This window comes from Protopterus annectens, chromosome 7.part0 (genome assembly GCF_019279795.1).
Source record: "Protopterus annectens isolate FY-2018-M chromosome 7.part0, PAN1.0, whole genome shotgun sequence".
Classification (NCBI taxonomy): domain Eukaryota; kingdom Metazoa; phylum Chordata; order Ceratodontiformes; family Protopteridae; genus Protopterus; species Protopterus annectens.
Genome location: NC_056739.1, coordinates 811,150,466 through 811,172,808, shown reverse-complemented (window position 1 = coordinate 811,172,808; position 22,343 = coordinate 811,150,466). Strand labels below are relative to the sequence as shown.

Below are 22,343 nucleotides of genomic sequence, written 5' to 3'. Positions count from 1 at the left end.
CTGGAACCCTGGTTATGCGGACACCCTCTGTCCTGAAAGGGGCATCTTCCCTGAGAGTTTCCCACTCTGCCTCTAGGGGAGAACTCGACCTGTGTGTAATGGAAAGAACCTTGAGACTTTTTGAGCCATATCTTCCCACTCTTCTGGTTTCTGGAAAAAGCCCGTTGAGGGGAAGAATAACAGAGAACCACAGCAGAAAGGGTCTTACCGTCCTGTTCACATCTGGCCAGTGTGCTTTTAACCTTGGGTCCGAACAACGACGAAGCTTCAATGGGAGCGTTGAGAAAGGAAGCCTTGAAGGGTTCTGCAAAATTACACAAGCACATGCAGGCATGTCGTCTCAGAACAATGCCTGAACCTGCCACTCTAGCTGCTCCTTCTGATGCGTGAGATATCAAGCACATGGAGGAGTTAGATATCGATTTGATGGTGGCTAGCTGAGAGGCCACTTTGTCACAGACCTCATCTGACACAGCTCCAGCCAAATTTTCAGAGAACTCAGAAATTAAGTCTCTTTGAAGCCTGGTAAAATGTGCCATATAGTTCAGGGACCTGACTGCAAAGGTTGCTGATGCAGAAAAGTAAGCTTCCCTATTCTGGCCAGAGCCCAGGACTCTTTGTTGGGCGGATGGACAGTCTGGCTTTCTTCTTCCGCCAGGTCCTTTTTAGTTGTAGCCGCCACCACCAAAGCATCTACAGGAAGACCTTTGGACCAATGGGGATCAATAGCAGGAGGGGACAAAATTTTATCTGGCCTCCAGGGAATGGCCTCAACAGTGTCAGGAGCCTTCCACGCATGCTGTATGATGAGCCGGACAAGTTCGTTGGCAGGTGGAGTAACCCAGGAGGTAGGGGGCTGGGCATGAAAGGCCTGCAGGAACACAGACTCATCAGATGTTGGGTTAGAGGGCTGCCAGTCACCTCTCTGTTTAAGGATTCCAAGGATATCACCAAAGGATATCTCAGAGGGTGATCAAGGGGACCCTTCTCCATCATCAAAGTCTGCGTCTTCAGTAAGGGACTCCTCTGTGGAGTCCATGTGCTTCCTCTTCCATGAGCTCTTTTGATGATCTTCCTCAGAGGGAGAAGCTGGGGAAGACAGCTCAAAAGGGGTCTCCTGTGGAAGTATGTCCTAAGGCCCTTGCGCCTGGTGTCTGCTAGGAACGGCTTGTGTACATTGTAGTCCAGAGGAGGGTGGGGAGAGTGATAGCACAGGATTGCCAACCAACACCAGAGCCTTCTCCATAAGCTGGAAGGCCGGTCCACCTGAAGAGGGATGGCGGCCAAGGGCAGGGGTCACCCCTCGCCTAAGTGGATCAGCCTGCCAACTTGGAGTCCCTGGATGGCTATGAAACACCAAAGTACATATGCCACAGCTAACATCCTGGACCGTGACAAGACTCTCCTGCCACAAAGGCAACTGCAGCTGCTTAGTGAGGTCCATAAAAGGAACCATAGTGGGGAAAGACTGTGCTATATCAAGGGGCTTCAAAGGCAATGAAGGAGGAGATTAAGTAGGGGTCTTTGGTAAAGGGTGATCACCTTCCAAGGAAGGATACGTCCTGGGGGACAGGATACCTCTGGCCAAAAGCACTTGATCCACAAGATGCAACACATCGTGTTCAGAGAGGCTTCTAGCAGATTTCACGGACATGGCTGAGAGAGAGTCGGGTCTATCCAAGGACAGAGCAAACTCAGTGCCCACTACCACGGAGGTGGTCTGCACCGAGAACAATGAAGCTGTAATGGACTGAACTACTGGTGTCTGCACCAAGGAAATCATCGGTGCCAAAGGCATGGTCTGCACCAGCGATGAGGTTGGTACCGAAGTGGTTGTCAGCACTAAGGCCTGAGCCGAAAACATCTGTGATGAAAACTGAATGGTCGGTACTGATAGGGTAGTCGGTGCCAGGTAAGTTGTCGAAGCCGAAAAGGAAATGGTCGTCGAAACATCCATCAATGTCATAACAGTCTGCATCAACTGGACAGTCAGTGCTGGTAAGGGAGCCTGAACCGAGGAGCTCCTCGGTACCGATGCGGTATGGGGCACACTAGTTGGTGCCGAAGTCTCAGATACCGTGATGGCCTCAGTGTCGAAGATCTAGGCACTGAAAGCGCTGGAGCCGAAAAAGTCAAATCCGCACTGGAAAGCTTAGCCTTCTTGGGTCTCGGTTCCTGAGGGTCCCCAGCTGGGGACGAAGGAAGAGACTTGGCCTTTTTATGTTCATCACTCTTTTTCTTATGGGATCTTGGAGGAGTTAAAGCCTCCGACCCAGAAATAGCCTCTGGAAAAGGAGATTTTAAGTAGCCCCTTCAATATTAATTTTTTTCCCTCTCAATTAACTTCCTGTTAGAGAAATTCTTACAAATCCCGCAAGGCGGGTCAACTGTTAAATGAGGCACACCCAAGCAATAGACACACAGGGAATGTGCATCTGAAGTAGGTAATTTATGTCCACAATCTAAATATCTTTTAAACCCTGGGCTACCTTTTTTATCTGTCATGTCAGCTTAAGGAAAGAAAGAAAAAAACAGAAAAATACCAGCAATGGTACAAGAAATACCCGAAGGTTAGAAGGAAAAGGGGTTTACCAACGATGGTAAAAAGAGAGGAAAAGAGTTGAAAAGGATTCAAAAAAGGGTAGTCGCTAAATGCGATAAGGTAAGAAATAACTATCTAATAACTTTTTTGTGAAAAAAAAGCTGTCTTAGAACTTAGTATGAAGAAAAATATTGTATTTAGCTGAAGAGAAGTAGCTTGATACGACCGAATGGCGATGCGGCAAATGAAATCTGAGGTAACAGGGAGAGGGGAATTTTAAGAAAGAGTTTTTAGCTCGAGAGTTTGTAGCTGGCACGAGCTTGGAAGATGGCCGGCTCGGTTCCGTGGTCGGAACCGATACCCACATGTAAGGACTGAACGAGGATTAACAAAATATCAGATCAACTGTTTGAGTGGAGGAAGCGAAGGTCCTCGAATCCAATACCAAGGCTCTTGGGTGGCTAATGTCCTGGGGCTCCTAAAACCAAGGGCTGACTCAGACAATGAGATTATATGTTTCCTGGAATGTTCACAGATCCTAGAGGGAACAGAGCCAACAAAACCCTCATCAGGATCTGAGTCCTGACAATCTGTCTTACCATCCTGTCCACATCATATTCTGAAAAGCTTCTGAAGGATCTGTTCGAAGCTATAGATGGGGGGATGGAAGTGGCATGGGGTTTGCAATATCCTTGTTGGCATCGTGGGGGAGACTGACTGGATGGACAACTCCAGTGGCCATCTCTCAGTGGGCTCCGATACTAAAGGAGAGGGCAACAGGGAATGGGTCTTGTGATCTGACCTCCTCGGATCCGAGGGTGAGGAGGATATGGAGGGGCCAAGGTAGAGGTAGATCCGGACGATGCCTGATCCGACAAAAGTGTTAAGGTCTTTAACGTAGTCTCACACAGATCCGAGGTGGCTTTTGGATCTGCTAGAGCCAAACCTGACCTCGTGGTAGTGGAATCCAAAGATTTCTGAAGTTTCATCGCATGTCCTGAAGAAACCCTGGGGTGTTTATGAGGACGCCTCTTTGAGTCTGACATAGGACCTTGTGAAACCTGTTCAGTGGTGTGAGCCCCTGGAGAAAAAAGAGCGGATGATGGTAGAATTCCTTTTAATATCAACTTGTTCCTCCTATCAGCGATAGCTCTGGGGTTGAATCCCTCTCAGATGGCACAGTGAGACTGCAAATGTGCCGCACCTAAACAATAAATGCACTTTTCATGTCTAGAAGGATGAAAGTCATCTTTGTAAACAACAGGTTATGTCAATAGAATATGGTTTGCACAATGGATTTCTGCATGCAAAATTTATATGTATATATTTATATATATATTTTAGATTGTCAAATGTTCTAAGGTTTATATATTTCCAACCATGCAGTATATTGTCTTGGATAAAATCACAGACTTAACCTGGTTAATAAGAGGTACCACATCATTATCTATTATTTTTTTTTTTTTAAGTACATAAGGGTTCTATATTATGACAGCTACTAAATAGGGCAGGACCAGCTGAAATGTCACACTGATGGGGGAAGGATGTGAATTTGTTAACATGTATACCAATACAGTGTGTTTTACAGCACAATAAACCACTCCCATGCCTGATAAAAAGTATATATATATATATATATATATATATATATATATATATATATATATATGTATGGATCTACCTTACAAGCTCGACACTTCAAAAGATCGACATTTAGAACGACGAGATCACAAGACCGACGGAGCAGATAACCGACAACTTGTAATCCTGACAGCGAAAACACTGACATGGGAAACGTGTGAGCGCGACTCGTTAAGTATGCGATAGTGAGGGATTTAGGGTTAGGGTGTGGGTAAGGTAAGTGTACGATAGTGAGGGACTTAGGGTTAGGGTGCGGGTAAGGTAAGTGTGCGATAGTGAGGGATTTAGGGTTAGGGTGTGGGTAAGATAAGTGTGCGATAGTGAGGGACTTGAGGGTTAGGGGCGGATTAAGTGAGTTAGGGTGCAGGTAAGGTAAGTGTGCGATAGTCAGGGACTTAAGGGTTGGGGCCGGATTAAGTGAGTTAGGGTTTGGGTGCAGGTAAGGTAAGTGTGCGATAGTGATGGACCTTAGGGTTAGGGTTTGGGTTAAGGTTAGTGCATAGATAGTTGTGTGTAAGGTATAGTGTAGGTTTTTAGGTTGTTGGTGTGCATGTGTTGTGTGTGTGTGTTTTGTGGTACAGCAAACTTTTTGTTTTGTTAACTGTCGGGATTGTGGTTTGTCGGGCATGTGAACTTTTGTATTTTTGCGGTTTCGTTCTTGTGGTCTTGTCATTCTAAATGTCGATCTTGTGAAGTGTTGAGCTTGTAAGGTAGATCCATATATATATATATATATATATATATATATATATATATATATATATATATATATTTAGAAAGTTTGTGATGAAAAAAGAAGTTATGTACCTACCATAACGTTCCATGTTAGTTGTCCTTCATCTCACCTTCCTTCTTGCTGGATGGGTTCGGAGCCAATCCTCGGCTCCGACTCGGCCACTTTCTATAGCTCGAGAGCTCTTTACTGGCTGAAGGCTACCCCTTATCCTAGAATGCCCAGCGTCAGCTACCCAAATCTCATTTGAGATAGCTCACACTAGACATAATCATAGAAGATAATCCATTATTATTAAACCTGGATATACAGTAAATTGCCATGGTTTGCTTGGGAAGCAACTAAGAACAAAACAAGTTAACCATTGAGAAACTCCTCTCAATCCTTGAGGAAGGAGGAAGGAGGCAGGGACGCAAGAAGGAAAGCGAAATGAAGGACAACTAACATGGAACGTTATGATAAGTACATAACTTCTTTATGTTAAGTTGTCCAATCTCACCTTCATTCTTGCTGGATGGGACAGCGTCCCTAGCACCACAATCCTGGGTGGTTCATTGGAACAGACTCTTCAGAACCGTGGAACTAAAGGAAACCCTGCCCCGGGAGATCACATCAACTTTGTAATGAGAAATAAATGTATGAGGATCTGCCCAAGCAGCTGCTGCACAAATTGAATATATGGGCAATCTAGATTGAAACACTTCCGAAGTATCTACTGACCTGGTTGAATGACCTTTGGGTCTTGCTGGACGATCTTTTTGACGCAAATGGTAAGTATAGGCAATAGTGTCTGATAACCATTTCGACAAGGTTACTTTAGAAACTGGAAGGCCTTGTTTGTTGTTAGCAAATGAAAGAAACAACTGATCTGATTTTCTCAGCTCTTTAGTTCTATGGAGATAGAAGCATAGTTGTCTATGCACATCCAGTTGGTGTAATCTGTATTCTGCCTTGTTGGAATGATTACGGAAAAAGACAGGAAGTTCAATGGACTGATTCAAATTGCGTTCTGAACAAACTTTAGGTAGAAAAGATGAGTTGGTTCTCAGAGAAACTCTGTCTTTGTGAAAAAAACAGGTATGGAGGGCGAATACATAGGGCATGGAGTTCTGAAACATGTCTGTCAGAAGTAATAGCAACTAGGAAGAGAGTTTTCCAAGAGAGACATTTCAAAGAACATGATGCTGCTTGTTCAAAGGGTGGCAGTATTAAGGAGGCTAGAACCAAACTGAGATCCCAAGGTGGAAGGGACTCTTTAACTGGAGGTTTAAGTAGAGATGTACCTCTCATGAAGGCCTTACAGAGTTTGTGAGACATTAAGCTTGAGTTAACTCCGATGTGAAAATTTGAAATAGCAGCTAGTTATACTCTGACTGTAGCAGCAGCTGCACCAGATCTAAACAGTTCTGCTAAGAAATCATAAATTTCATGTACAGGAGCTGTGAAAGGATCTAAATTTCTGGATTCTGCCCAATAAGAGAATCTTTTCTATTTGCTAGCATAAACTTTCCTTGTAGTTGTCTTATGGAAGGAAACAATAATATCACGCAATGCTGAGGAAATATTGAGGAGCCTGGCTAAGATTGGAAGTGGAGTAACCAAGCTGTGAGCTTGAGAGATTGGAGGGATTGGTGTAACCCGCCTGATTGATGAATCAAGAGGTCCGGTACTGGGTCCAGAACCCAAGGCTGGGCTAGAAGGAGGGGGTGAAGAAACGGAAACCAAATCTGTCAAATCAATGAGGATCATCTTGCAACCCAACAATTTTGCTTTCTGAATGACTTTTGAAATTAGGGAGAAGGCGGGGGGAATGCATAAAAGAGGCCCTGAGGCCAATCATGGACTAGAGCATCCCTGAGTGTCTGACCTGGAGGAGGAAAAAGGGAGAAGTAGCTGCTGCATTTGTTGTTGAGGGGAGATGCAAAGAGATTGCAACAAGGCTGGCCCCATTTGCGGAAAATAAGATCCACAATTTCCTGTTTCAGAGACCACTTGTGCGGCATGAGGATAGCCCTGCTGAGCCTGTCTGCTATTACGCTGGATTTCTCAGGGATATGCTTTGCTGTCAGAAAACGTTGGGAGGAAATAGCCTGTTGCCACAGTCTGAGGGCCTCTCGGCACAAGGGGTAAGACCTGGTTCCACCCTATTTGTTGATGTACCAAACCACTGACATAGTGTCCGTCTGTATTGCAATAGTCCCGGCAAGGAGAGAGTCTTGAAGAGCTTGCAATGCTAGGAGCACCGCTCTCATCTCCAGGAAGTTGATGTGCAAATGGTACTCATGAGGATGCCGCGTGCCTTGGACTGTCTTCCCTAGATAATGCCCCCCCCCCCACCCTATCAGGGAAGCGCCCGTGGTCACTCTGGCCACCTGATGGGATTCCATGAAAGGTCTGCCCTGAGTCACTAGCAGGGAGACCATCCACCAGGAAAGGTGTTTCTTGCAAGATTCCATAATTAGAATCTTGTGAGACATGGGTAATTCCTGGAAGGACCATTGTGTGAAAAGAAGCCACTGAAGGATTCTCATGTGAAAGCGTGCTAAGGGACCTAGAAGAATGGCTGCTGCCATGGACCCTAGAGCTTGAAGAACATATTTGACTTGAATTCTTTTGCTCCTCAGGAGAAGTGACACCTGGTGTCGAATAATGGAAACTCTTTCCTGAGGCAATTTTACAATCATTTTTCTTGTGTCTAGCTCTGCTCCTATGTATGTAATAGATTGACAGGGTAACAAGGCAGATTTTTCAAAGTTTATTGTGATACCTAGTTGAGCATAGGTTGTGATGGTGTAATCTCGTGCCTCTATAAGTTGCTGCCTGGTGGTAGCAGTGAGAATCCAGTCATCTAGATAAGGAAACACCTGGAATCCTAGTTGTCTCAGGTGAGCCGTAACTACTGCCATGCATTTGGTGAACACCCTGTAGGCTGTGGTGAGACCCAGAGCTCTGAACTGGTAATGACTGGCCCCAAGCCGGAAGCGTAGAAATCTCCTGGACCGTCTGTCCATTTTTATATGATAGTACACGTCATGAAGATCTATGGAGCACATCCAATTGTCCTGACCCAAAAAGGGGAGAATGGACTGCAGTGTTACCATCAGGAACTTTTCTTTTTGTACAGATTTGTTTAATCTGCTGAGATCCAGAATTGGTCTCCAGTTCCCTGTCTTTTTGGGTACTAAAATGAATCTTGAGTAAATTCCAGATCCTACTTGGTCTGTGGGGACTTCCTGGATGGCTCATTTTTCTAGCAGTCTTGAAGCATCTCTGACTGCCTGATCCCATAGATTGGGTGGAACATCTGTGTTGGATTTGTTTTTTAAACAATTGGGGGTTGATGGAAGGGAATTTTATAACCTCCATATATAATAGATAGTACCCATTTGTCTTTTGTAATATTTTGCCAGGCAATTGGGTACAATGAAAGCCTTCCCCCGACTGCCTCCAAAGTTGAGCAGTGGGGCACCCCTTCAGCGATGTTGATAGGGTTTGGAAGAGAATGTATCTCTGTCACCCTGATTTTGCGGACCCCCTCTGCCATGAGGGAGGTGTCTGCCATTGTTATTGTTTCCCCCTCTACCCCTGGGAGAAAAATCACCATGTGCATCAGGCAAGGACCCCTGGGATTTTTGAAACCACATCTTTCCACCCTTCTGACCCTTTGGGTATGGTCTGGCAGGAGTGAAAAAACGGACTCCCACATCAGAGAGCGTCTTGCCTTCCTGCTGCCACCTGGTAAGTGTGTCTTTCACCTGAGGCCCAAAGAGAGAGGAGCCATCAAAGGGGGTATTGGTGAAGGACACTCTGAAAGGTTCTGCAAATTGACCCAGCCGCAGACAAGAATGTCTCCTAAGAGCCATTCCTGTTCCTGCAGCTCTGCTCGCTCCATCGGCTGCATATGAAAAAAGCCTCATGGGAGGAGTTGACTATTGAATTTAAAGTCGCCAGCTGGGTAGCTACCTTGGCTGAAGCTCCCTCAGCTGTGGGATCTTGTAGGGTATCTCCAAGCTCTTTCAGGAGATCCCTCTGAAGTCTAGTAAAATGAGAAAGATAGTTCAGGGACCTAAGGGAGAAGGTCGCTGATGAAAACATTCGCTTCCCATATCTGTCCATCGTATGAGGCTCTTTATTCAGAGGATGGACAGATGAGGAGGTTTCAGCTACCTCTCTCTTTGTGGCTACTGCTAGCATCATGGCATCAACTGGGACACCTTTAGTCAGGAATTGCTTGTCTTGGGGAGCTGTGGTAAATTTATTAGGTCTCCTCGGGACAGCTTCCATGGAATCTGGAGCTGACCAAGCCTTTCAAGACCCTACGGACATGAGTGGATCAAAAGGCAGAGACACCCAGGAGGTGGTATGTTGGGAACCAAATGCGTCCAGGTATACAGACTGGTCCTCGGAGGGGGCTAGGGAAGTCCAGTTACACCTCTGCCTAAGAATCTCGAGGATATCCGAAAAGGGAACATCTTCAGAGGGGGACCTTGAGGACCCCTCTGATTCATCCAGGTCTGTATCTGAGATGACAGACTCAGGGGAGTCTAGGTGCTTCCTCTTGCACTTTTTCTTCCGGGAAGCCTGCTCAGAATGCTCTGGGGAGGTTTTGGAAGAAGAGGGTTCACCCAATGGGGTGTCCTAGGGTATAGGTTCCCTACGCTTTGAGGCTGGAGGAGGAGCAGAGGTTGTCACAGACACCGAAGGGGACGGAGCCAATGGGACTGATAGTGGGGCCGTCTGTGGTGACAGCACTCTCCTCATGACCTCGAAAGCATCACGGTCTCGACACAAAGAGGGCTTCGGCTCCAAAGAGACAGTAATCCCACTCTGTGCCAAGGGCGGTGGCTCCAAGGCCGATGTGGGAGCCAAGCTCAACTGAGCCAACGCTCCAAGAGGGAGAGCGGGGTCAGATAATGGTCTGATGCCAATTCCCCCCTTGGTGCCGATGAGAGAGCTTTGGCGCCCAGATACCTCGATGGAAGGAAGAACTAAGGTAATCGGAGCAAACATCGGAGCCAAAGAGGATTTCATCGGCACCGAAGGAATCACTACCAGAATGTCCATGAACTCTGGCTCCGAACTAAGCATAGTCGGAGGGGGAATCAATATCGAAGCGAATGGAGCCAAGGCCTGTTGATACAGGCTCGAAAACATTTTTGCAAAGGCCTGTGACTTCAGTAACCTACTGACCACTCTCTCTACTTCCTGATCCGATAACCTCGAGGATCGAGAGGAGTGGAAAGATGAGCGATGACTGGCTTTCCTCTGAAGTAAGGGTGATTGTGGCACCGAGCGAATCGGCTCCAATGAAGGAGACCTAGTTTGTTTGTGGCTCTGAGACGGCTCTGAGGTAACAGTTGGAGCTGATGGAGGAGTAGTCTTGTCTGTGCTATAGGGCACCAATACACTTGGTCTGTCAAGCTCACAGGTCGGTTCCGAACATGGAGCCGACGGCTTGATTGACTTCAAAGATTTCACTGGCTGAGATGCTTTAGCCGGAGAATCCTGTTTCAACAATCCAAGGAGGATTATCTTGTTTTTCCGCTCCGGCAGGACCCTTGGACTAAAGGCATGACAAATAGAGCAAGAGTCCTGCAGGTGCAGAGCCCCCAAGCAGTACACAGAACTAGTGTGCCCATCTGTCAGAGACATCCTCTGACAGCATGAGTCACACTTTTTAAACCCTGAGGTTTTAACTTCCTTGGACATTTTGAGAATTACCACAAAAAGACACACTACAATAATAAAAAAAAATTATATTAAAAAAAACTTAAAGGAGCGCCTCTAACTTAAATGGCTGTCCTTAAGGGAGATGGGGGGGAAGAGCTCTCTGACTTAAACAAGTTCAGGGAACAACAGAAGGCCTAGCGACTAAGGGGCGACGGCCAACACAGCACAAAAAAACACAACAAAGAACGAGATAAGGGGTTTACAACTAAATAAACGTACAAACTACTATAACAGAGAAAAAATATACTAATTTTTTAAGTAAATTATTTAACTTTAAATAGAGGAAAAAGTTATACTAAGCCTGAGCCAGTATTGACGCAACCTTGCAGCTAACGCGGCAAACGAGATCTGGGTAGCTGACACTGGGCATTCTGGGATAAGGGGTAGCCTCTAGCCAGTAAAGAGCACTTGAGCTATAGAAAGTGGCCGAGTCGGAGCCGAGGATTGGCTCCGAACCCATCCAGCAAGAACGAAGGTGAGATTGGACAACTTAACATCTATTATTCTGTTAGTTTTGTTTTACTTGAATCACTTGTCTGTGTGCTTACTAAAGCATTTCTGACTGGAAACAGACTGTCGACCCTGCTTGGATTATTTTGCAATACTTACTAATTCTGTATAATATTTCAAATTATATTTTTTATTATTTTCTTGACTTAGGATGAGTTTAGGTTCACTACTTCTACTACCGTTATCTGATCTTATTAATATACAGTGATTAACTAAATATATATGAATTGAAACTCTTCCACAAAGAGAAGTTTCTTACACGGTTTTGAACTGTTAGAACACTGGTGCACTGTGGGAGAAGGGAGGAGCTTGTGTGCTGGAGTGACCTTCTATAGTGGAAAAGTTCCTGGTTTGGATCTGTCACTAGGTTGGATTATTCCACCAGTCAAGGCAGATACAGTGGACAATATAGCATCAATTAAATATTGTGCATTCATCTGGCTGCAAGAAAAGGGGCTCTAATGTGTGGAAAACTTTACATCTGCAGTTGTGTTGTCTTCTCTTCCTGCTTGCTCTTTTGCAGTTTCTCTTTCAGTTGTGACCCAAACAAGCATGAGCCACGAAGGATGTCTTGACGTGTTCCACAAAGTTACAGTGTCTTGAGTCAAGAATGATGTTGAATAGCAAGGCCTGACCCTGGCAAATGGGCTGCTCCATTTACTGCATTATATAAACTATATAAACAGATTGTTAGCATTCATCAGCCTTGTCACCTGTGACTCAAAGTTGTGTTTAAGTTACCATGAGGCAGCTTTTCAACACTTGTAAAGTTCTCTATGCCAGGTCATCCCGAAAATGCATCATGTGTAAAAGGTAGTTGAGGGCATAGATAGAGAAAGTACCTGACATATACACATAACTTACTAAAGTGTTTTATCACCAGAGATGCCTTATCAGGAGAGTGGCATGCAGAGCTCTGTTCTTATAGCTAATTTTATTGTGCGGAAGCCACAAAAATGCAGTCAACCATCACAGCCTTATTCTAACACTTATGGACTTTTGGGAGGCCACAAGATCTTGTTCAGTCTCCTACGTATAGGTGCTGCCAAGCTTTTTCTTGCCAATCTCCCTGCCAACACCATCACGTGGTTGGCAGAAGAAACTACTTATTAGATAAGAGAAAAGATTCCTGTAGTATCTGATCTTCTGAACACACTGGGTCAATGGGTCATGACCCCTTCTGCTTTATTAACTACAAAATTCTCCAATTTTGGGATCAGCAAAACATACTAGAGAAGCACCCTCCATGGGGGGGCCCATGTATTTCTTTTTGTACTTCCATTTTCTGTGGATATTCAAGAAGACCTTGTCCAAGTGTAATGAAGAGTAACCAGAATTGGATACCTCCATTCTACATCTCAGGCAGGTTTCCATACCTCATCTTATTTGGCACATAAATAATGTGGCCAAACTCTAGATTAAGGGATATTGAGGGGGATGTAACATATGTAATGTGCTGACTTTGATGTGATATCTCTCAGCCCAGAAGGTTGTATGTTCAACTTTTCCAAACTCTCAGTTATCATTCTCAAGGATCTTGGCTTTGAAGAGACCTGGGATTAAGATGGTCATGGAACTGAATGAGTTGGTACTAACATGATGAGATCAGGTCTCAGCACAAATGTCATAGTCGATGCCAAAGACAGCTTTTGTACCAAGAACTCAAACACCACGCTGGACAACACCGACAGCGGCCCAGAAGGTAATGGAGCCAAGGCCAGCATTGATTCACTGGCATAAACATTCCTGTCCCTAATAACAAAGCCACCACCAAGGAAGGGAACGCCTCTGTCAAAGGTGAAGTTAGACTTGGTGCCAATGTACAGTCTACAACAAATATACAGTGATTCACTATGTGCTGAAAATAGGCCTGAAGAAGAAGCAAAAGAAGAAGAGGAAAGAAACCTTCTCATCTCACCCTAAATACAGAGGTGTTCGACATGATATCCAGCTCAGTTTGTGCCTTGACAAATATTCTCATCATCTTGTCCCAATCAACGTGTAAGGAATATGGAAAGAGGGACTGTGGGAGAACCTGGAAGAATGCATAAACATTGCTGAAGTAAGTCCAGATTTTAGGAACCTAGAAAGTTCCTTTTCTGAAGAGATGTTACTTGCTTTCTAAATGAATGATCCCCAACTAATACCAGTAAAAAAAAGTTATGTACTCACCATAACGTTCCATCTGAGTAAGTAACTTCATTTGTCTGCAACCTGTGGGTATTGGATCAAATTCAGATCCGAGCCGGCAGCTTTCCAAGCTAAAAGATCCAAGCTCCAAGCTCCTCCCCTACCCATAATTCCCTGTCATCTCCCTCTAACCCTCAGATCCAGTTTGCCAGAAAAAAAGGCAATAGGAAATTCTATAACCTAGAAAGGGTTACAATACGTTCCAGTGATGTCAACTGAATGAAGACATATCCTGATCCTTTGATAACGAACTAAGGGTCTGAGGAATGGAGGGAGGGTCGGTTGCAGACAAATAAAGTTACCTACTCAGATGGAACGTTATGGTGAGTACATAACTTCTTTATCTGAAGTAGTTAACTTCATTTGCTCAGCAACCTGTGAGTCCCCAGCTACCAGCAACTTGGGAGGCCCTTATGGAAGGATATTCCGGAGCACTGCGGAGCCAAACGATGCACGTCCTCTGGATATTAAATCCAATTTATAGTGTGTAATAAAGGTATGAGAGGAAGCCCAAGTAGCTGCTGAGCAAATGTCATCCAAAGAAACCCTTGACCAGAAAACAGCAGAAGTAGCCATAGATCGGGTAGAATGGGCTCGCACTCTCAGGGGCTCCGGACGACCAGAACTTTTGTATGTTAGGAGAATGCACTGGGAAATCCATCTAGCTAAGGTTACTTTAGTGACTGTCTTCCCCAGACAGGATTTTGCAAAGGAAACAAAAAGTTTATCAGATTTTTGAAGATCTGATATTCTGTTTAAGTAAAAATGTAACTGTCTGTGAACATCCAGACAATGAAGTCTGTATTCTCCTTTGTTTTGGAAATTTGGAAAGAAGACAGGTAGATTGATGGACTGGTTGATGTTGGCTTCTGAAGCCACTTTGGGCAGAAAAGAGGGATTAGTCCTGAGGGAGACCCTGTCTTTATGAAAGATGATGTATGGAGGTTTACTGCAAAGAGCGTGAAGCTCCGATATCCTTCTAGCAGAAGTAATGGCAATCAGGAAGGCCGTCTTCCAAGATACATATTTTAAGTCGACTGAAGCCGCGGGTTCAAAAGGAGGCCCAGTCAGAGCTTGAAGAACTAGGGTAATATCCCATGGAGGCACTGCATCTTTAATAGGGGGTCTTAACAAAAAGGTTCCTTTCATGAATGTTTTGCATATCTTGGAGGACGCTAGAGGCCCTGAACTGTTTCCAACGTGGTAGTGGGAAATAGCTGCCAACTGAACTTTAATAGTAGAAGCACTAGCTCCTTGATCAAAAGTATGAGAAAGAAAGTCTAGAATTGCTGAGATAGGAGCCGTGAAGGGGTCTAAGTTCCTGTGCTCCGCCCAGACAGAGAAACGTTTCCATTTACTCTTGTAGATTTTCCTGGTAGACGGTTTATGGGCAGCCACCAGGATGGCCTTAACCAAGGAAGATATAAAAGGAGTCCTAACCATTAAGGGAACTGGATCACCCAAGCTGAGAGCTTGAGGTAGTCCAGGTCGGGGGTCTTCAATCCTAAAGGATGAGAGATCAGATCCGGATTGGGATCTAAAATCCAGGGAGGATGTACTAGATGAGACCGCAGGTAAGGGAACCAGGTTTGACGTGGCCAGAATGGGGCTATGAGGATAACTTTGCTCCCCAACCGACGAGCTTTCTGCAAGAATTTTGTCATCAATGGAAGAGGAGGATAAGCATACAGAAGACCGGATGGCCAAGCATGAACTACAGCGTCTCTGGGGGCTTCCCCTGGTGGGGGAATCAGAACGAAGAACTCACTGCACTTTGTGTTTGAAGGTGAGGCAAAGAGATCGCAGCAAGGTTGACCCCATTCGAGGAAGATTTGTTTTGCTACTGCTGGGTTCAGAGACCACTTCTAAGGTGAGAGGATCGTTTGACTCAACCTGTCCGCCAAGATGTTTGACCGACCCGGGATGTGCATTGCTATGAGAAAGCAGTTGGTGGATATTGCCCATTCCCATACTCTCATTGCCTCCCTGCAAAGTGGATAGGATCTGGTTCCCCCGTTTGTTTATGTACCAGACTACCGACATGTTGTCTGTTTGAAGTGCAATAGTTCCTGCAGGAAGAAGGGGATGGAGAGCCTGCAACGCTAGAAGCACCGCCCTCATCTCCAGGACACTGATATGCAGTGAGGTCTCTGTGAAAGTCCACGTGCCTTGAACGGATCTGCCCATGCAATTCCCCCACCACCCAAGGAGAGATGCGTCCGTGGTCACCGTGACTTGGGGAGGGGGTATAACGAAGGGAAGGCCTTCTCTGAGATCTCTGGAGCAGAGTCACCAAAGAAGCGACTCCCTGCAAATCCTGCTGAGGGGAATAGGTGTAGACAGGGGGTGAAAAAGAATGGACCATTGAACTTGCAATGTCCATTGAAGGATTCTCATCTTCAGGCGAGCAAAGGGCGACAGATTGATGGCCACTGCCATGGATCCCAGGGCCCTCAGGACTAGTTCCGCTGGGGGAGCTGACAATTGTAAGAGGTCTAGAATGTGAAGGCTTGGACTGCGAAGTCTGTTCACTGTCAGAAAGACTCTGGATTGTGTAGTGTCTATCCTGGCCCCTATGAATTCCAAAATTTGAGTAGGTTGAAGGGAGGATTTCTGGTGGTTTATCGTGATGCCTAGGTGGCGGGCTAGGTGTAAGAAGTAGTCCCTGCCTGAGCAGAGTTGATGCCTGGTGGGGGGCGGTTAGGAGCCAGTTGTCCAGGTACGAAAAGACCTGTATCCCCTGAAGCCTAAGGTGGGCCCCTACAACTGCCATGACCTTGGTGAACACCTTGGGGGCTGTGGTGAGACCCTGAACTGATAATGGCTGGCTCCCAGCCGAAAGCAGAGGAACCTTCTGGATCGTCTGTCCATCAGAATGTGGTAGTATGCATCCTTGAGGTCTATCGAGCACATCCAGTTGTTCTACTGCAAAACTGGGAGAATGGATTGAATAGTGACCATCCGGAATTTTTCTTTGGTGACTGACAGGTTCAGTGTGGACAGGTTGAGAATGGGTCATAAGTCCCCCGTCTTTTTTGGCACCAAAAAGAACCTGGAGTAAAAGCCTGATCCGGATTGTTCGGGGGGACGCACTGGATGGCTCTTTTTCTTAGCAGCCCTCGAATTTCTGATGCTGCTGCCTCCCTCTGATCGGGTGGAACATCGGGGGGTCTTGTTGATCGGGGAGGGTACGATAGGAAAGGAATTGAATAGCCTCTGGATATGATTTGGAGCACCCAGTGATCTGTTGTAATGGACTCCCATTTCGCTAGGTATTCCAAGAAGCGCCCCCTGACTGCCTCCAGAGCGGAGCAGTCGGGCAACCCCTCAGGGCTGCTATGCGGGTCGATCCGAAAAAGGTTCTCTCGACCCAAAATTCTTCAGACCCCCTCTGCCTCTGGGTCGGCGTCCACCCTGTCCTCCTCTGCCTCTGAAGTACGAGGGATCCAGAGTGAAATGGGATTGTTGAGCTTTCCGGAACCACATCTTCTTTCGTCCTCTTTGGTTCCTGGAGTAGGACCTCTGAGGAGGCGAGAAGCGGATCCCAATGGCAGACAACATCTTCCCGTCTTTCCGCTCTGGAGGAGCGTATCGCAGATGGTTTTGCCGAACAGCGTAGAACTGTTAAAAGGGGAGTTCACGAAGGACGCCTTGAAGGGTTCCGCAAAATCGCAGAGACGGAGCCAGGCCTGTCTACGTAAGACGACGCCCATTCAGCTAGCTCTAGCCGCTCCCTCCATAGCATGGGAGAGAAGCTGCATAGATGTGTAGGTGATTGACTTGAGACTGGCCATTCGAGCCGAGAAGGTCCGCTTGTCCTCAGCCGACATGGACTCTGGGGGTGACCCAGCATACTCTTTAATCAAGTCCCACTGGAGCCGAATCACATGTACCATATAATTCAGTGACCTTACAGAGAAGGTCGCTGAAGAGAACATCCGCTTTCCAAAGTGGTCCATCATCCGAGACTCCTTGTCTGGAGGATGCACCGAGGAACTCTCCTGTGCTAATTCCTTTTTAGTGGCAGCCGCCACCACCATGGCATCCACTGGGGCACCCTTGCTCCAAACTGTCCTGTCCGTGGGAGGGCTGAGGATCCTGTCTGGTCTCTTGGGTATTGGCTCGACAGTGTCCGGCTCCTTCCATGCCCTGGTAGTTATCAGGTCTACCAGGGGGTCAGCGGGAGGGGACACCCAAGAGGTAGAAGGGCCTGTGTCAAATGCCTTCAGAAACACAGACTCATCCGAGGAAGGTTTTTGGGCAGACCACCCCCCTCTAATGCGTAACATTTCCATAATGTCTCCGAAGGAGACGTGTTCGGGGGGGTGACCTTGGGGAACCTCCCCTTCCTCTAAGTCTGTGTCCTCCGTGAGGGACTCGGGTGAGTCCAAGTGCCTCCTCTTGCACTTTCGTTTGTGAGGGACCTCCTCAGGGGGGCTGTCCAAAGAGACCTCACCAACAATGTCCTGTTCCTCTACGGGAACAATCTGGGACGTAGGCGCAGGCTGTCCCTGGGGCCGGATGATGGAAGACAGGCCCATCTGAGTGGGAATGGCAGGTGGATCCGTAGCAAGAGCCTGGGGCCTCGAATCCCTCGAAAGGACCTTCTCCACGTCATTGAATGCTGAGGGAGAACTGCTTTCCCCTGGATCCGAAAGCAGTCCCCTCGGATCCGAAGTGCGGACCGGCGCCGAAGGTGACCCGATCGGATCCGAAAGGGTAGTGTGCCCCGACCTTAATAGAGCCAAAGGCCCACTGACCCGTCCGGATCCAATGCTCAGCTTATGGCCCCAAGAGCTCGGATCTGACAGACTCCAGGGTACAGTCGGCGCCGAAGTAGAAAACGTTGTCAGCGCCGACCCTACCCCGGCTCTGAAGCTAGTCGGGTCCCACAGCTCCGAACCCCGAAAGCGGGTCAGAGAAGGAGCAATGGGGACGAAAAAAGTTGTCGAGCTCCCCCCCAGAGGGGGGGAGGCAAGAGCAATCTCATCTGCATTTGGGCCTGGAGAAATTGACGCATCATCTGGTTCATATCTGCGTCCGCGAAACTTCTGGTGGATCTAGACGAGGCCACAGAAGCCGGCCGGGTAGGCCACCTAGATGACCTCGAAGGTGACCGGGTTTCCTCCTCCAGCTCTGGGGAGAAGCGTGGGCGTGGAGAACGGAGCCGGGAGGGGGAAGGCCCGGAGACCTTAAGGGGAGAGTCAAGCTGTTTGGACGGCGGGGCAGAAGGGGATGAGCCGGACCACCTCTTGAGGCTACGGTGTCTTTCTTTCTCTCTCTCCCTATCCTTTTTATCCTTCTTTCTGCCGTCCCTTTCCTCCTGGGCCAGTGAGGGAGGTTGAGTCCCGGCCAGGGGATCAGGAGCGGCAGGTGGGGCAGCCGCAGCTGGCGCCAATGAGGAGGGCGAAGCAGAGTCTGGGGGCAAAAGGCCCGCCAGAATAAGCTTCGACCTCCTATCTTTCAAAGCCCTGGGGTTGAAGGCTGCACAAATAGTGCAGCCCGAGGAGAGGTGATCAACCCCCAGGCACAGGACACACCGAGTGTGGCCATCCGCTGGGGACAGCTTATGGCCACACTCGGCACATTTAGAGAAAATGACTTTAGGGCCTTCAGCCATTATAGAAGAGAAGAAAATAGGCCCACAAGCACACACCTTCACACATGCAGAGGGAGGAGGGGAATAAATCTAACTTAACCAAAAAGTTAAAAGAACTACCCAAAAAAGGCTAGAAAGATAAGAGGGAGTTCACACACACAAAGTTAGAGAAAGTTTGACAGAAATTCAAGATTTAAATGCTAAACTCACAGTACTATGCTCGGAGCTCATTCTGAGAAGCTTATGGAAGCCGCGACAAATGAGATCTGAGGGTTAGAGAGAGATGGCAGGGCATTATGGTTAGGGGGAGGAGCTTGGAGCTCGGATCTTTTAGCTTGGAAAGCTGCCGGCTCGGATCCGAATCGGATCCAATACCCACAGGTTGCTGAAAAAATTAAGTTAACTACTTCATATCTAAAGTTTTAACCTGCTTGACTGCAAAAGGTTAAGTAACACTCCTAGATGTATCAACTGAAGATGTACTGGGTTTGTCTATAACAACCTGAGCAGAAATTTCCACCCTAGAGGTTTTGGCAGCAGAAGGGGAAAGTTTCTACCTCTCTAAAAGTGTCTTCATCATCTGCTTTTATCTTTTTCAGTTTTGGATACCAGCGGAGAAATAGGACAGCAATAGCCCTTTTAGTATCAGTTTATTTTTCCTTTTTTGAAGTATCCTTAAACCAACCTTTTTACAGATATTACAGATAAGAACTAAATGTTCAGCAATGAGACGCATTACATGTTAAGCATAGATGTCAGATGAGGGAACTTTATGCCCATATGCCACACATTTTCTGAAACTGGAAGTCATATCCTTATCCTGTTTGAATAAAACCATTGAAAAGTTATTTTGACCATCATCAAACTGAACAAATCATGACAATTTGCACCGTGCAAGGCAAAGGAACACTACTGACCAAATGAAAAACTTGGCCAAAATAGTGATCTGACAAGAATGAGGAGGAAAACGCACAGAAAGTAGCCAAACCCTCTAATACTATTAGCTAAAATCTACCAATGCTTTCTGTAAATTTCAAAAGATTGAAATATCTGACCTGAACAATGATTTTCAGCAAAACTAAAGAAATAGCTACTGCAGTAAATATGAGCCTCTGGTACCTTTTGTAATGGGGCAAATCAGAGTTATACAGAAAAGAAGTGGCATGGTGCATTGTGGGAGCAACAGGATAATTTTTTTGAGTCTGTAAGAGTCTTAAAAAGATAAACATGGACTTCGGCTTGTGGCTTCTAATCCTGCTGTTGATGTGAACAGACTGAGTCAAGTAAGATGCAGAAGATTCATTATGCTTAATAAATATGACATATATAAGCACGTAACTCAAACACCGGAAGTACCATTTCTTTCTCTGCAAACAGAAACTAAATGGTTCAAATGCAACTCATTTACAAGTATATAATGAAATGCAAAAATCCAATCAATTAAAAAAGAAAATGCAACAAATCCATTCAAATAAACATCATTACCTCCAGAACTTTCCAGATCACTGCCATCATATGGATTTTCACTTTCTATGCAGTTATTATATCGAGAACAAAATCCAAATTTTGAAATGCGTTCCTAATTTAAGAGCAGACATAAACATTTTAAGTAAATGGTTTGAAGCTCCAGTCTTTCGTTTTCCTACCCTCCTTAATTTAACCTCATCAAAGAACAGATAAAGAAGTTACGTACCTACCATAACATTCCATGTTAGTTGTCCATCTCGCCTTCCTTCTTGCTGGATGGGTTCGGAGCCGATCCTTGGCTCCAACTTGGCCACTTACTATAGCTTGAGAGCTCTTTACCGGCTTGAGGCTACACCTTATCCCAGAATGCCCAGCGTCAGCTACCCAGATCTTGTTTGAGATAGCTCACACTTGACATAATTATAGAAGATAATCCATTAATAAACCTGGATATACAGTTAATTTAAATGGTTTACTTGGGAAGCAATTAATAAAACAAATTAGCCAGTGAAACCATTGAGAAAATCCTCTCAATCCTCGAGGAAGGAGGAAGGAGGGAGGGACGGAAGAAGGAAGGTGAGATGAAGGACAACTAACATGGAATTGTATGGTAGGTACATAACTTCTTTATGTTAAGTTGTCCAATCTCACCTTCGTTCTTGCTGGATGGGACAGCGTCCCTAGCACCTCAATCCTGGGTGGCTCATTGGAACAGACTCTTCAGAACTGTGGAACCAAAGGAAGCCCTGCCCCGGGAGAACACATCTACTTTGTAATGAGAAATGAATGTAAGAGGATCTGCCCAAGTAGCTGCTGCACAAATTGAATCTATGGGCAATCTAAATTGAAACACTACCGTAGTAGTTACAGACCTGGTTGAATGACCTTTGGCTTTTGTTGGAAGATCTTTTTGTCATAAATGGTAGGTATGGACTATAGTGTCTGATAACCATGTTGACAATGTTACTTTAGAAACTGGAAGGCCTTGTTTGTTGTTAACAAATGAAAGGAACAACTGATCTGTTTTTCTCATCTCTTTAGTTCTATGGAGATAGAAACGCAGTTGTCCACGCACATCCAATTGGTGTAATCTGTATTCTGCCTTGTTGGAATGATTAGGAAAAAAGACAGGAAGTTCAATGGATTGATTCAAATTGTGTTCTGAACAAACTTTAGGTAGAAAAGATGGGTTGGTTCTCAGAGAAACTCTGTCTTTGTGAAAAACTAGGTATGGAGGGCAAACACAGTGCATGAAGTTCTGAAACACGTCTTGCAGAGGTAATAGCAACTAAAAAAAGAGTTTTCCAAGACAGAAATTTCAAAGAACATTATGCTGCTGGTTCAAAGGGTGGCAGTATCAAGGAGGCCAGAACCAAATTGAGATCCCAAGGTGGAAGGGGCTCTTTCACTGGGGGTCTAAGTAGAGATGTACCTCTCATGAAGGCCTTACAGAGTTTGTGAGACATTATGCTGGAGTTAGAAACTCTGACATGAAAATTTGAAATGGCAGCTAGTTGTACGCTGATGGTAGCAGCCACTGAACCAGAATGAAACAGTTCTGCTAAGAAATCCAAACTCTCATGTACAGGAGCTGTAAAAAGATCTAAATTCCTGGATTCTGCCCAGTAAAAGAATCTTTTCCATTTGCTAGCATAGACATTCCTTGTATTTGTCTTATGGGAGGAAACAATAATATCACGCACCACTGGGGAAATATTGGGGAACCTGGCTAGGATTGGAAGTGGAGTAACCAAGCTGAGAGCTTGCGAGATTGGAGGGATTGGTGTAGCCCGCCTGATTGATGAATCAAGAGGTCCGGTACTGGGTCTAGAATCCAAGCTGGGCTAGAAGGTGGGGGTGCAGGAACGGAAACCAAATCTGTCTAGGCCAATAGGGGGCAATTAGGATCATTTTGCAACCCAACGATTTTG

The 22,343-nt window shown here is 46.0% G+C and overlaps 1 protein-coding gene across 1 annotated transcript in view; it reads right to left on the bottom strand.

The window, feature by feature from the left end:
- ZCWPW1 (zinc finger CW-type and PWWP domain containing 1) overlaps window positions 1-22,343 on the bottom strand; it is a 2,385,176-nt gene that overhangs the window by 136,974 nt on the left and 2,225,859 nt on the right. Inside the window, exon 11 of the mRNA XM_044076340.1 lies at window positions 20,431-20,524. Within this exon, the coding sequence (XP_043932275.1) occupies window positions 20,431-20,524 (94 nt within the window). The remainder of the gene's footprint in view (window positions 1-20,430; window positions 20,525-22,343) is intronic.